This window comes from Salvelinus sp. IW2-2015, linkage group LG33, assembly GCF_002910315.2.
Source record: "Salvelinus sp. IW2-2015 linkage group LG33, ASM291031v2, whole genome shotgun sequence".
Lineage (NCBI taxonomy): Eukaryota > Metazoa > Chordata > Actinopteri > Salmoniformes > Salmonidae > Salvelinus > Salvelinus sp. IW2-2015.
In genome coordinates this window covers 22,382,970-22,397,065 of record NC_036872.1, presented here as the reverse complement: position 1 = coordinate 22,397,065, position 14,096 = coordinate 22,382,970, and the positions used below count along the sequence as shown (strand labels likewise).

General features: G+C 47.1%; 1 protein-coding gene across 1 annotated transcript in view; it reads right to left on the bottom strand.

Annotated features, from left to right (window-relative positions):
• Positions 1-2,122: 2,122 nt before the first annotated feature.
• The window catches only part of LOC111958165 (THO complex subunit 5 homolog), a 37,632-nt gene continuing 25,658 nt past the window's right edge, over positions 2,123-14,096 (bottom strand). Inside the window, exons 13-18 of the mRNA XM_070437087.1 lie at positions 14,044-14,086; positions 13,832-13,935; positions 13,517-13,604; positions 13,265-13,380; positions 12,935-13,125; positions 2,123-2,366 (exon numbers count right to left, since the gene is read on the bottom strand). Coding sequence (XP_070293188.1) covers positions 2,303-2,366; positions 12,935-13,125; positions 13,265-13,380; positions 13,517-13,604; positions 13,832-13,935; positions 14,044-14,086 — 606 coding nt within the window. The 3' untranslated portion in view covers positions 2,123-2,302. The remainder of the gene's footprint in view (positions 2,367-12,934; positions 13,126-13,264; positions 13,381-13,516; positions 13,605-13,831; positions 13,936-14,043; positions 14,087-14,096) is intronic.

The window sequence follows — 14,096 nt, the reverse complement described above, 5'->3', positions numbered from 1 at the left end:
CTACACACGCTAATCTGAAGATCTATGCAAGTGCTGCAAAAGAGCACAGTATGAGAAGTGCTAAAAAAAACACCCCCTTTATTTCAGAACAGAAAAAGGTCTATTCTTGACTTTGATATCAGTTTCAGACTGTCTCTGTCATTTCCTAGATGTAACACAGTGGTCCATAATCATCATGGAAACAACACTAGTCAGCTGCACTGGGGGACAGTGGTTGTGATATGCTGTGTAGTTACTGACAGATGTATAAAATTGAGAACACAACCATGCAATCTCCATAGACAAACATTGACAGTAGAATGGCCTTATTGAAGAGCTCAGTGACTTTCAACGTGGCACCGTCAAAGGATGCCACCTTTCCAACAAGTTAGTTTGTCAAATTTCTGCCCCGGTCAAGTGCTGTTATTGTGAAGTGGAAACGTTTAGAAGCAACAAGGGCCCTACCGTTGAAGTGGTAGGCCACACAAGCTTACAGAACGGGACAGCCCAGTGCTGAAACGCGTAAAAATTGTCTGTCCTTGGTTGCAACACTCACTACCGAGTTCCAAACTGCCTCTGGAAGCAACGTCAGCACAAGAACTGTTCGTTGGGTTTCCATGGCCGAGCAGCCATACACAAGCCTAAGATCACCACGCGCAATGCAGAGAGTTGGCTGGAGTGGTGTAAAGCTCACCGCCATTGAACACTGGAGCAGAGGAAGCGCATTCTCTGGAGTGATGAATCATGCTTCACCATCTGGCAGTCCGACGGACAAATCTGGGTTTGGCGGATGCCAGGAGAACGCTACCTGCCCCAATGCATAGTGCCAACTGTTAAGTTTGGTGGAGAAGGAATAATGGTCTGGGGCTGTTTTTCATGGTTCAGGCTAGGCCCCTAAATTCCAGTGAAGGGAAATCTTAACGCAACAGCATACAATGACATTCTAGACGATTTTGTGCTTCCAATTTCGTAGCAACAGTTTGGGGATGGCCCTTTCCCTTTTCAACACAACAATGCCCCCGTGCACAAAGCAAAGCCAATACAGAAATGGTTAGTAAAGATCGGTGTGGAAGAACTTGACAGGCCTGCACAGAGCTCTGACCTCAACCCCATCGAACACCTTTGGGATGAATTGGAACGCCGAGTGCGAGCCAGGCCTAATCGCCCAACATCAGTGCCCGACCTCACTAACGCTCGTGGCTGAATGAAAGCAAGTCCCCGCAGTAATGTTCCAACATTTAGTGGAAAGTCTTCCCAGAAGAGTGGAGGCTGTTATAGCAGAAAAGGGGGGGGGACCAACTCCATATTAATGCCTCTGATTTTGGAATGAGATGTTCGACAAACAGGTGTCCAGATACTTTTGGCCATGTAGTGAACCTCCCTGAATTCTGACAGGATATCATCACGTTCGTTAAGTTTCTCCTTGAATTATTTTCTGATGATCATTCTCCTTGGTGTTGTAATGTGATCTCTTTATGTCTGATGGATGACTGGGTATTAACAGGAGACACAACCTGCAGCAAAAACATCCTCAGAACACCACTTCCCCTAATGATCACCATGGTATGGAACCCACAAAACACCTCGGCTACATCCTAACAGTGGCAAGCTTGTCCTGGAGGAGAGAGCGCTACTGGGGCTCTGTGATGCTGCACTAATGTCAGATTACATCCAGAGCAATAATCAAGTGGTCCTATATTATTCAACAGCTCTTGCCACACTGCAAGTACAGGATAGGGAACACATTTAATCATCTCTTACTACACTGTAAATACATGATAGGAAACACAATTAACCAGCTCTTATTACACTATAAATACAGAATAGGGAACACATTTCTAAGTGTGTGTGTGATAGTGTATACGCTGTATTTCCAGGACCAATAGGAACGAGTCATCTTAGCGAAGTGTTGAGCCATGATAACAAAGGTCATAACAATGTGATCTGATGCAGAGAGAGAGAGAGAGAGAGAGAGAGAGAGAGAGAGAGAGCTGGGAGAAAGAAAAAGGGATGGCAGGGAGAGATGAGGAAATAAATATGTACTAGCTAAAAGAGGAGAGATAATTCATAGTAGAATAAAGCTGAGCATAAATCAGTCAGCAGTGAATAACATTAAAAAATACAAAGAACTTGCAGATCCAAACAAGATCACTAGCTTTTTATTGACCAACCGACACACAGAATGTGTCAAACAGTGTGTTAAACAAACAAGATATGGGGATATGAGGGCAGGGGCATGACAGAGGGTAAATTCAGAAGAAGCCTTGAGGTAGGGTAAGAGATCTGGGGTGAGGGGGTCAGGGGTGAAGGGGTAAAGGAGAGGTCAGCGGTGACTGAAGAAGCCCTGGGGGTGGTTGTACTTGAACGGCTTCAGACGGTTCGGACCCCTGAAACACAACCAGAGAGAAACACATTGTCAGAGATATTTTTTGTGAGTGAGTGAGAGAGAAGTGTGTGAGTGTCAAATCAAATCACATTTTATTGGTCGCATACACATATTTAGCAGATGTTATTGCGGGTGTAGCGAAATGCTTGTGTTCCTAGCTCCAACAGTGCAGTAATATCTAATACACGCACGCACGCTACACACGCACGCACACACACACTACCAGTCAAATGTTTGGACACATACTCATTCAAGGGTTTTTCTTTATTTTTTATATATACTATTTTCTACATTGTAGAATAATAGCGAAGACATCAAAACTATGAAATAACACATATGGAATCATATCGTAAGCAAAACATTTATATATTTTTTGCTTTGATGACAGCTTTGCACACTCTTGGCATTCTCTCAACCAGCTTAATCTGGAATGCTTTTCCAACAGTCTTGAAGGAGTTACCACATATGCTGAGCACTTGTTGGCTGCTTTTCCTTCAATCTGCGGTCCAACTCATCCCAAACCATCTCAATTTGGTTGAGGTTGGGTGATTGTGGAGTCCAGGTCATCTGATGCAGCAATCCCATCACTCTCATTCTTGGTCAAATAACCCTTACACAGCCTGGAGGTGTGTTGGGTCATTGTCCTGTTGAAAAATAAATGATAGTCCCACTAAGCACAAACCAGATGGGATGGCGTATCACTGCAGAATGCTGTGGTAGCCATGCTAGTTAAGTGTGCATTGAATTCTAAATAAATCACAGACGGTGCTTTGCTGGTGAAACTATCACACCTCCTCCATGCTTCACGGTGGGAACCACACATGCGGAGATCATCTGTTCACCTACTCTGCGTCTCACAAAGACACGGCAGTTGGAACCAAAAATCTCAAACTTGTACTCAGACCAAAAGGACAGATTTCCACCGGTCTAAATGTRCATTGCGTGTGTTCCTTGGCCTAAGCATATCTCTTGTTATTATTGGTGTCCTTTAGTAGTGGTTTCTATGCAACAATTCGACCATGAAGGCCTGATTCACGCAGTCTCCTCTGAACAGTTGATGTTGAGATATGTCAGTTACTTGAACTCTGTGAAGCATTTATTTGGGCTGCAATTTGAGGTGGAGTTAACTCTAATGAACATATCCTCTGCAGCAGATGTAATGCTGGGTCTTCCTTTCCTGTGGCGGTCCTCATGAGAGCCAGTTTCATCATAGCGCTTGATGGTTTTTGCGACTGCGCTTGAAGAAACTTTCAAAGTCCTTGAAATTTTCCGATTTGACTGACCATGTCTTAAAGTAATGATGGACTATCGTTTCTCTCTGCTTATTCGAGCTGTTCTTGCCATAATATGGTCTTGATCTTTTACCAAATAGGGCTATCTTCCGTATACCACCCCTACCTTGTCACAACACAACTGATTGTCTGAAAAGCATTAAGGAAAGAAATTCCACAAATWAWTTTTTTTAAAAGCACACCTGTTAATCGAAATGCATTCTAGGTGACTAACTCATGAAGCTGGTTGAGAGAATGCCAAGAGTGTGTAAAGCTGTCATTTTATTTTTATTTAACTATGCAAGTCAGTTGACAATGACGGCCTACCAAAAGGCGAAAGGCCTCCTTCGTGGACGAGGGCTGAGATTAAAAATGTTAATAAATTAAATTAAAGTCATCAAGGCAATGGGTGGCTTCTTTGAAGAACCTCAAATTAATAATATATGTTGATTTGTTTAACACTTTTTTAGTTACTACATGATTCCATTTGTGTTATTTCATAGTTTCGATGTCTTCACTATTATTCTACAATGTAGAAAATAGTCAAAATAAAGAAAAACCCTTGAATGAGTAGACGTGTCCAAACTTTAGACTGGTACTGTGTGTGTGTGTGTGTGTGTGTGTGTGTGTGTGTGTGTGTGTGTGTGGTGTGTGTGTGTGTGTGTGTGCTGTACATACATATACAGTGCATTCCGGAACGATTCAAACCCCTTCACTTTTCCACATTGTTATGTTACAGCCTTATTTTAAAATTGATGAAATTGTTATTTCCCCTCAATCTACACACAATACCTCATAATAGCAAAAACAGGTTAGAGTTTTTTGCTAATTTATAAAAAACGACTGAAATGTCACATTTACATAAGTATTCAGACCCTTTACTCAGTACTTTGTTGAAGCACCTTTGGCAGCGATTACAGCCCGAGTCTTCTTGGGTATGACGCTACAAGCTTGGCACACCTATATTTGGGCAGTTTCTCAAATTCATCTCTGCAGATCCTCTGTCCGGTTGGATGGCGAATGTCGCTGCACTGCTTTTTCTAGTTTCTCCTGATATGTTCGACTGGGTTCAAGTCCGGGCTCTGGCTGGGCCACTCAAGGACATTCAGAGACTTGTCACGAAGCCACTCCTGCATTGTCTTGGCTGTGAGCTTAGGGTCGTTGTCCTGTTGGAAGGTGAACCTTCACCCCAGTCTGTCCTGAGCGGTCTGGAGCAGGTTTTCATCAAGGATCTCTCTGTACTTTGCTCTGTTCATCTTTCCTTCGATCCTGAATAGTCTCCCAGTCCCTGCCGCTGAAAAAAATCCCCACAGCATGATGCTGCCACCACGCTTCACCGTAGGGATGGTGCCAGGTTTACTCCAGAAGTGACGCATGGCATTCAAGCCAAAGAGTTCAATCTTGGTTTCACCAGACCAGATAATTTTGTCCTTTAGGTGCCTTTTGGCAAACTCCAAGCGGGCTGTCATGTTCCTTTTACTGAGGAGTGGCTTCCGTCTGGCCACTCTACCATAAAGGGCTGATTGGTGGAGTGCTGCAGAGATGGTTGTCCTTCTGGAAGTTTCTCCCAAATTCCACAGAGGAAGGAACTCCAGAGCTCTGACAGAGTGACCATCAGGTTCTTGGTCACCTTAGTGACCAAGGCCCTTTTCCCCGATTGCTCAGTTATGCCGGGCGGCCAGCTCTAGGAAGAGTCTTGGTGGTTCCAAACTTCTTCCATTTTAAGAATGATGGAGACCACTGTGTTCTTGGGGACCTTCAATGCTGCAGACATTTTTTTGTACCCTTCCCCAGATCTGGGCCGACACAATCCTGTCTCGGAGCTCTACGGACAATTCCATCGACCTCATGGCTTGGTTTTTGCTCTGACATGCACTGTCAACTGTGTGACCTTATATAGACGGGTGTGTGCTTTACCAAATCATGTCCAATTAATTTAACAGGTGGCCTCCAATCAAGTTGTAGAAACATCTCAAGGATGATCAACGGAAACAGGATGCACCCGAGCTTAAATTCGAGTCTCATAGCATAGGGTCTGAAACCTTATTTACATTGTAAAATAATGTAAGAGATAAAAGTAACAAGTAATTAAAGAGGAGCAGTAAAAAATTATATATACAGGGGGGTGCCGGTACAGAGTCAATGTGCGGGGGCACCGGTTAGTTGAGGTAGTATGTACATGTAGGTAGAGTTAATTAATTAAAGTGACTATGCATAGACGACAAACATACTGCTCCACTGCAGCCCCGTCGATGAGAATGGGGGCGTGCTCTGTCCTCTTTTTCCTGTAGTCCACAATCATCTCCTTTGTCTTGATCACATTGAGGGAGAGGTTTTTGTCCTGGCACCACACGGCCAGGTCTCTGACCTCCTCCATGTAGGCTGTCTCGTTGTTGTCGGTGATCAGGCCTACCACTGTTGTGTCATCGGCAAATAATGATGGTGTTGGAGTCGTGCCTGGCCGTGCAGTCATGAGTGAACAGGGAGTACAGGAGGGGGCTGATCACGCACCCCTGAGGGGCCCCTGTGTTGAGGATCAGCGTGGCAGATGTGTTGTTACCTACCCTTACCACCTGGGGGCGGCCTGTCAGGAAGTCCAGGATCTAGTTGCAGAGGGAGGTGTTAAGTCCCAGGGTGCTTAGCTTATTGATGAGCTTTGAGGGCACTATGGTGTTGAACGTTGAGCTGTCGTCTATGAATAGCATTCTCACATAGGTGTTCCTTTTGTCCAGGTGGGAAAGGGCAGTGTGGAGTGCAATAGATCTGTTGGGGCGGTATGCAAATTGAGGTGGGTTTAGGGTGTCAGATAAGGTGGAGGTGATATGATCCTTATCTAACCTCTCAAAGCACTTCATGATGACAGAAGTGAGTGCTACAGGGCAATGGTCATTTAGCTCAGTTAATTTCACTTTCTTGAGTACAGGAACAATGGTGGACATCTTGAAGCAAGTGGGGACAGCAGACTGGAATAGGGAGAGATTGAATATGTCCGTAAACACTCGACCCAGCTGGTCTGCACATGCTCTGAGGACACGGCTAGGGATGCTGCCTGGGCCGGTAGCCTTGCAAGGGTTAACTCACGTCGGCCACGAAGAACGAGAGCTCCCAGTCCTCGAGAGTGGCCCTTGTCGGCAGCACTGTGTTATCCTCAAAGCGGGCGAAGGTGTTGTTTAGCTGGTTCGGGAGCAAGACGTCAGTGTCCGCGACGTGGCTGGTTTTCCCTTTATAATCTCAGATTGTCTAGAGCCCCTGCAACATACATCAAGATTGTTTTGATCACCAGGAATGGGATATGCTCTAGGTTGCCTCTGAGAACAACATCCCCTATATACTTCATGATGAACTCAGTCACCATGTGTCAGCGTATACGTCAATGTTATTCTCAGAGGCAGCCTAGAGCATATCCCAGTCCTGGTGATCAAAACAATCTTGAAGCATGGATTCCGATTGGTCACACCAGCGTTGAATAGACCGTGGCACAGGTACTTCTTGTTTGAGTTTCTGCCTATAGGAAGGGAGGAGCAGAATGGAGTCGTGATCTGATTTGCCGAAGGGAGGGCGGGGGAGGGCCTTGTAGCCATCCTGGAAGGAATAGTAACAATGTTTCAGAGTTTTTGAAGCGCGAGTATATGTCGATGAAACTTTGGTAGCGCTTTCCTCAGATTTGCTTTATTAAAGTTCCCAGCTACAATCAATGTGGCCTCAGGATATGCGGTTTCCAGTTTGCACAAAGTCCAGCGTAGTTCCTTGAGAGCCGTTGTGGTATCAGCTTGAGGGGGAATATACATGGCTGTGACGATGACCGAAGACAATTATCTTAGGAGGTAATGCGATCAACATTTGATTGTGAGGTATTCTAGGTTGGGTGAAAAAAAGGACTTGAGTTCCTGTACATTACCACAATCTCGCCATGAGTAGGTAATCATGAAGCATACACCTCCACTTTTCTTCTTCCCTGAGTTCTTTATTCCTATCTGCGCGATGTACTGAGAACCCAGCTGGCTGTATGGAAGGGGACAGTATATCCGGAGAGAGCCATGATTCCGTGAAACAGAGTATGTTACAGTCCTTGAAGTCTCTCTGGAAGGAGATCCTCACCCTGAGCTTGTCTACTTTATTGTCCAGGGACTGAACATTAGCGAGTAATATACTCAGAAGCGGTGGATGGTGTGCACGCCTCCACTCCAAATACCTCTTCGCCACTGGCGGCGTCTTGGAGCAGCCACTGGGATAAGTTAAATTGCTTTGGGGGGTACCAACAAAGGATCCAATTCAGGAAAGTCGTATTTCTGGTCGAAACGCTGGCGAGTTACTGCCGCTCTGATATCCAAAATGTATTTCTGGCTGTATGTAATAATGCAAAAAACATTCTGGGCTAATGATGTGAGAACAACAACAAAAATATAGAGTGAGGGAAAATGATCAGTCTATAATTTTAATGGTAGGTTTATTTGAACAGTGAGAGAGAATAACAACAAAAGAATCCAGAAATACGCATGTCAAAAATGTTATAAATTGATTTGCATTTTAAATGAGGGAAATAAGTATTTGACCCCTCTGCAAAACATGACTTAGTACTTGGTGGCAAAACCCTTGTTGGGCAATTCCACAGAGGTCAGACGTTTCTTGTAGTTGGCCACCAGGTTTGCACACATTTCAGGAGTGATCTTGTCACACTCCTCTATGCAGATCTTCTCCAAGTCATTAAGGTTTCGAGGCTGACGTTTGGCAACTCGAACCTTCAGGTCCCTCCACAGATTTTCTATGGGATTAAGGTCTGGAGACTGGCTAGGCCACTCCAGACACTTAAGTGCTTCTTCTTGAGCCACTCCTTTGTTGCCTTGCCGTGTGCTTTGGGTCATTGTCATGCTGGAATACCCATCCACCCATTTTCAATGCCCTGGCTGAGGGAAGGAGGTTCTCACCCAAGATTTGACGGTACATGGCCCCGTCCATCGTCCTTTGATGTGGTGAAGTTGTTCTGTCCCCTTAGCAGAAAAACACCCCCAAAGCATAATGTTTCCACCTCCATGTTTGACGGTGGGGATGGTTTTCTTGGGGTCATACATTTAACATTTACATTTACATTTAAGTCATTTAGCAGACGCTCTTATCCAGAGCGACTTACAAATTGGTGCATTCACCTTATGATATCCAGTTGAACAACCACTTTACAATAGTGCATCTAACTCTTTTTAAGGGGGGGGGGGGTTTAGAAGGATTACTTTATCCTATCCTAGGTATTCCTTAAAGAGGTGGGGTTTCAGGTGTCTCCGGAAGGTGGTGATTGACTCCGCTGACCTGGCGTCGTAGGGAGTTTGTTCCACCATTGGGGTGCCAGAGCAGCGAACAGTTTTGACTGGGCTGAGCGGGAACTGTACTTCCTCAGAGGTAGGGAGGCGAGCAGGCCAGAGGTGGATGAACGCAGTGCCCGTTTTGGGTGTAGGGCCTGATCAGAGCCTGAAGGTACGGATGGCCGTTCCCCTCACAGCTCCGTAGCAACACCATGGTCTTGTAGCGGATGCGAGCTTCAACTGGAAGCCAGTGGAGAGAGCGGAGGAGCGGGGGTGACGTGAGAGAACTTGGGAAAGTTGAACACCAGACGGGCTGCGGCGTTCTGGATGAGTTGTAGGGGTTTAATGGCACAGGCAGGGAGCCCAGCCAACAGCGAGTTGCAGTAATCCAGACGGGAGATGACAAGTGCCTGGATTAGGACCTGCGCCGCTTCCTGCGTGAGGCAGGGTCGTACTCTGCGATGTTGTAGAGCATGAACCTACAGGAACGGGTCACCGCCTTGATTTAGTTGAGAACGACAGGGTGTTGTCCAGGATCACGCCAAGGTTCTTAGCACTCTGGAGGAGGACACAATGAAGTTGTCAACCGTGATGGCGAGATCATGGAACGGGCAGTCCTTCCCCGGAGGAAGAGCAGCTCCGTCTTGCCGAGGTTCAGCTTGAGGTGGTGATCCGTCATCCACACTGATATGTTGCCAGACATGCAGAGATGCAATTCACCACCTGGTTATCAGAGGGGGAAAGGAGAAGATTAATTGTGTGTCGTCTGCATAGCAATGATAGGAGAGACCATGTGAGGATATGACAGAGCCAAGTGACTTGTGTATAGCGAGAATAGGAGAGGCCTAGAACAGAGCCCTGGGACACCAGTGGTGAGAGCACGTGGTGCGGAGACAGATCTCGCCACGCCACCTGGTAGGAGCGACCTGTCAGGTAGGACGCAATCCAAGCGTGGGCCGCGCCGGAGATGCCCAGCTCGGAGAGGGTGGAGAGGAGGATCTGATGGTTCACCAGTATCAAAGGCAGCCGATAGGTCTAGAAGGATGAGAGCAGAGGAGAGAGAGTTAGCTTTAGCAGTGCGGAGCGCCTCCGTGACACAGAGAAGAGCATCTCAGTTGAATGACTAGTCTTGAAACCTGACTGATTTGGATCAAGAAGGTCATTCTGAGAGAGATAGCAGGAGAGCTGGCAAGGACGGCACGTTCAAGAGTTTTGGAGAGAAAAAGAAAGAAGGGATACTGGTCTGTAGTTGTTGACATCGGAGGGATCGAGTGTAGGTTTTTTCAGAAGGGGTGCAACTCTCGCTCTCTTGAAGACGGAAGGGACGTAGCCAGCGGTCAAGGATGAGTTGATGAGCGAGGTGAGGTAAGGGAGAAGGTCTCGGAAATGGTCTGGAGAAGAGAGGAGGGGATAGGGTCAAGCGGCAGGTTGTTGGGCGGGCCGCCGTCACAAGACGCGAGATTTCATCTGGAGAGAGAGGGAGAAAGAGGTCAAAGCACAGGGTAGGGCAGTGTGAGCAGAACCAGCGGTGTCGTTTGACTTAGCAACGAGGATCGGATGTCGTCGACCTTCTTTTCAAAATGGTTGACGAAGTCATCAGCAGAGAGGGGAGGAGGGGAGGAGGGGGGAGGATTCAGGAGGGAGGAGAAGGTGGCAAAGAGCTTCCTAGGGTTAGAGGCAGATGCTTGGAATTTAGAGTGGTAGAAATTGGCTTTAGCAGCAGAGACAGAAGAGGAGAATGTGAAGAGGAGGGAGTGAAAGGATGCCAGGTCCGCAGGGAGGCGAGTTTTCCTCCATTTCCGCTCGGCTGCCCGGAGCCCTGTTCTGTGAGCTCGCAATAGTCGTCGAGCCACGGAGCAGGAGGGGAGGACCGAGCCGGCCTGGAGGATAGGGGACATAAGAGTCAAAGGATGCAGAAAGGGAAGGAGAGGAGGGTTGAGGAGCAGAATCAGGAGATTAGGTTGGAGAAGGTTTGAGCAGAGGGGAAGAGATGATAGGATGGAAGGGAGAGAGTAGCGGGGGAGAGAGAGCGAAGGTTGGGACGCGCCGATACCATCCGAGTAGGGGGCAGTGTGGGAAGTGTTGGATGAGAGCGAGAGGGAAAGGATACAAGGTAGTGGTCGGAGACTTGGAGGGGAGTTGCAATGAGATTAGTGGAAGAACAGCATTAGTAAAGATGAGGTCAAGCGTACTGCTGCCTTGTGAGTAGGGGGGAAGGTGAGAGGGTGAGGTCAAAAGAGGAGAGGAGTGGAAAGAGGAGGCAGAGAGGAATGAGTCAAAAGGTAGACGTGGGGAGGTTAAAGTCACCCCAGAACTGTGAGAGGTGAGCCATCCTCAGGAAAGGAACTTATCAGGGCGGTCAAGCTCATTGATGAACTCTCCAAGGGAACCTGGAGGGCGATAAATGATAAGGATGTTAAGCTTGAAAGGGCTGGTAACTGTGACAGCATGGAATTCAAAGGAGCGATAGACAGATGGGTCAGGGGAGAAAGAGAGAATGTCCACTTGGAGAGATGAGGATCCAGTGCCACCACCCCGCTGACCAGAAGCTCCGGGGTGTGCGAGAACACGTGGGCAGACGAGGAGAGAGCAGTAGGAGTAGCAGTGTTATCAGTGGTAATCCATGTTTCCGTCAGTGCCAAGAAGTCGAGGGACTGGAGGAAGCATAGGCTGAGATGAACTCTGCCTTGTGGCCGCAGATCGCAGTTCCAGAGGCTGCCTGAGACCTGGAACTCCACGTGGGTCGTGCGCGCTGGACCACCAGGTTAGAGTAGGCAGCGGCCACGCGGTGTGAAGCGTTTGTATGGTCTGTGCAGAGAGGAAGAACAGGGATAGACAGACACATAGTTGACAGGCTACAGAAGAGGCTACGCTAATGCAAGGAGATTGGAATGACAAGTGGACTACACGTCTCGAATGTTCAGAAAGTTAAGCTTACGTTGCAAAAAATCTTATTGACTAAAATGATATAGTACTGCTGGCTGGTGAAATAGGTCATAGGTCATAGTTATAGGGTCATAGGCAGCATTCCTCCTCCTCCAAAACACGGCGAGTTGATTGATGCCAAAGAGCTCATTTTGGTCTCATCTGACCCACAACACTTTCACCCAGTTGTCCTCCTGAATCATTCAGATTCATTGCGCAAACTTCAGACGGGCATGTATATGTGCTTTCTGAGCAGGGGACCTTGCGGGCGCTGCAGGATTTCAGTCCTTCACGGCGTAGTGTTGTTAGCAATTGTTTTCTTGGTGACTATGGTCCCAGCTGCCTTGAGATCATTGACAAGATCCTCCATGTAGTTCTGGGCTGATTCCTCACCGTTCTCATGATCATTGCAACTCCAAGAGGTGAGATTCTTGCATGGAGCCCCAGGCCGAGGAGATTGACAGTCTTTTGTGTTTCTTCCATTTGCGAATAATCGCACCAACTGTTGTCACCTTTCTCACCAAGCTGCCTTGGCGATGGTCTGTAGCCCATTCCAGCCTTGTGTAGGTCTACAATCTTGTCCCCTGACATCCTTGGAGAGCTCTTTGGTCTTGGCCATGGTGGAGAGTTGGAATCTGATTGATTGATTGCTTTCTGTGGACAGTTATCTTTTATTACAGGTAACAAACTGAGATTAGGAGCACTCCCTTTAAGAGTGTGCTCCTAATCTCAGCTCGTTACCTGTATAAAAGACACCTGGGAGCCAGAAAATCTTCTGATTGAGAGGGGTCAAATACTTATTTCCTCATTAAAATGGCAAATCATTTTTAAAACATTTTTGACATGCGTTCTTGTTGTTATTCTGCGTTGTTGTTGTTATTCTCTCTTCACTGTTCAAATAAACCTACCATTAAAATTATAGACTGATCATTTCTTTGTCAGTGGGCAAACGTACAAAATCAGCAGGGGATCAAATACTTTTCCCCCCTCACTGTATACTGCAAAGTTGCTTAGGAGCCAGAAACAGGACGGCCATGTCGATCGGCGCCAACTCCGTGTGTGTACGTGTGTGCGTGTACCTGACAGTGCGTAGACACATCTTCTCTCTGGGGAACTCCCGTGGTCCCTCCACGCTGTCGTCCTGTCCGTCAGTCTCCAGGTACACATCCAGACAGACACCCAGACGAGCTACCTGATTGGTCAGCAGCTGGTGGCCTGGGCGGGGCCCCTGCAGCTCTGATTTGAAAACGTTCACCTCACTCTCCATGGCCTGGGGGAGGGGTTAGACGTGTCAATCACAGCCGGTGAGTGTCTAACCACTAACATCAAAGGGCATAACAGCATATAGATTTGCCCTCCCCTGTGATAGGGTCTCGTATTCACAGCGTGTGATGGGTGTGTATACTCACTCGAAGGTTGTCGTCAGTACGTCCACTGCGCTCCCCCTTCCAGCTGAGTGAGACAGCAAAGAGAGGAGAAATGACTGGGTAACAGGGGTTCAACACCACGGCAGCCTGAAGACGAGCTGGAAGGGAAAGAGATCATTTATTTCCCTGACTTTTCTAAAGAATTTGTCCAAACAAAGCAGACAGGCCTCCAATTCTTCAGGAATGTCTTAATATATTACGTAGTGAATCATCACTTTAACCCCTGGTATTTACCTGTTCCTCTCTCCAACACGGCCATGAAGAACAGGTCAGTCTCCCGAGCCAGACCTGCTTCTGACACATGCTGCGTGAACACCTGATTCTATAAAGCGAGAGAGAACACACAAAGAATAGTAAACTATATGGTTAATTTAATTAAACCACAATGCCTTTTATAGCCACACCATCTACACAGCAGCTACAATGAGAGTCAGAAATTGTTATATTGAGTGTGAGGTTGAGTTGTAGTCAAAGTTGTGTACTTCCTGTGTACTCCTCGGTTGTGTTGACAGCAAATAAAATGTGAGGAAGTGTTTTGTGTGTTCGTACCGTGTACTCCTGGTGTGTGATGGTAGTCCAGCGAGCCAGGCGGGAGAGAACCTTAGCAGGGAACAGGTGCTGGCACTCACTGGACACTGGAACAATACTGTGCTCTGAAAAACACACACGCATACAATACCTTAAACATGTATTTTATTGTCTGTACCCAGTGATGAGAAATGTGAGGAGGACTGTTTGTGCAGGGCCAGGCGTGTGTATACCTAGTGAGGAGGACTGTTTGTGCAGGGCCAGGCGTGTGTATACCTAGTGAGGA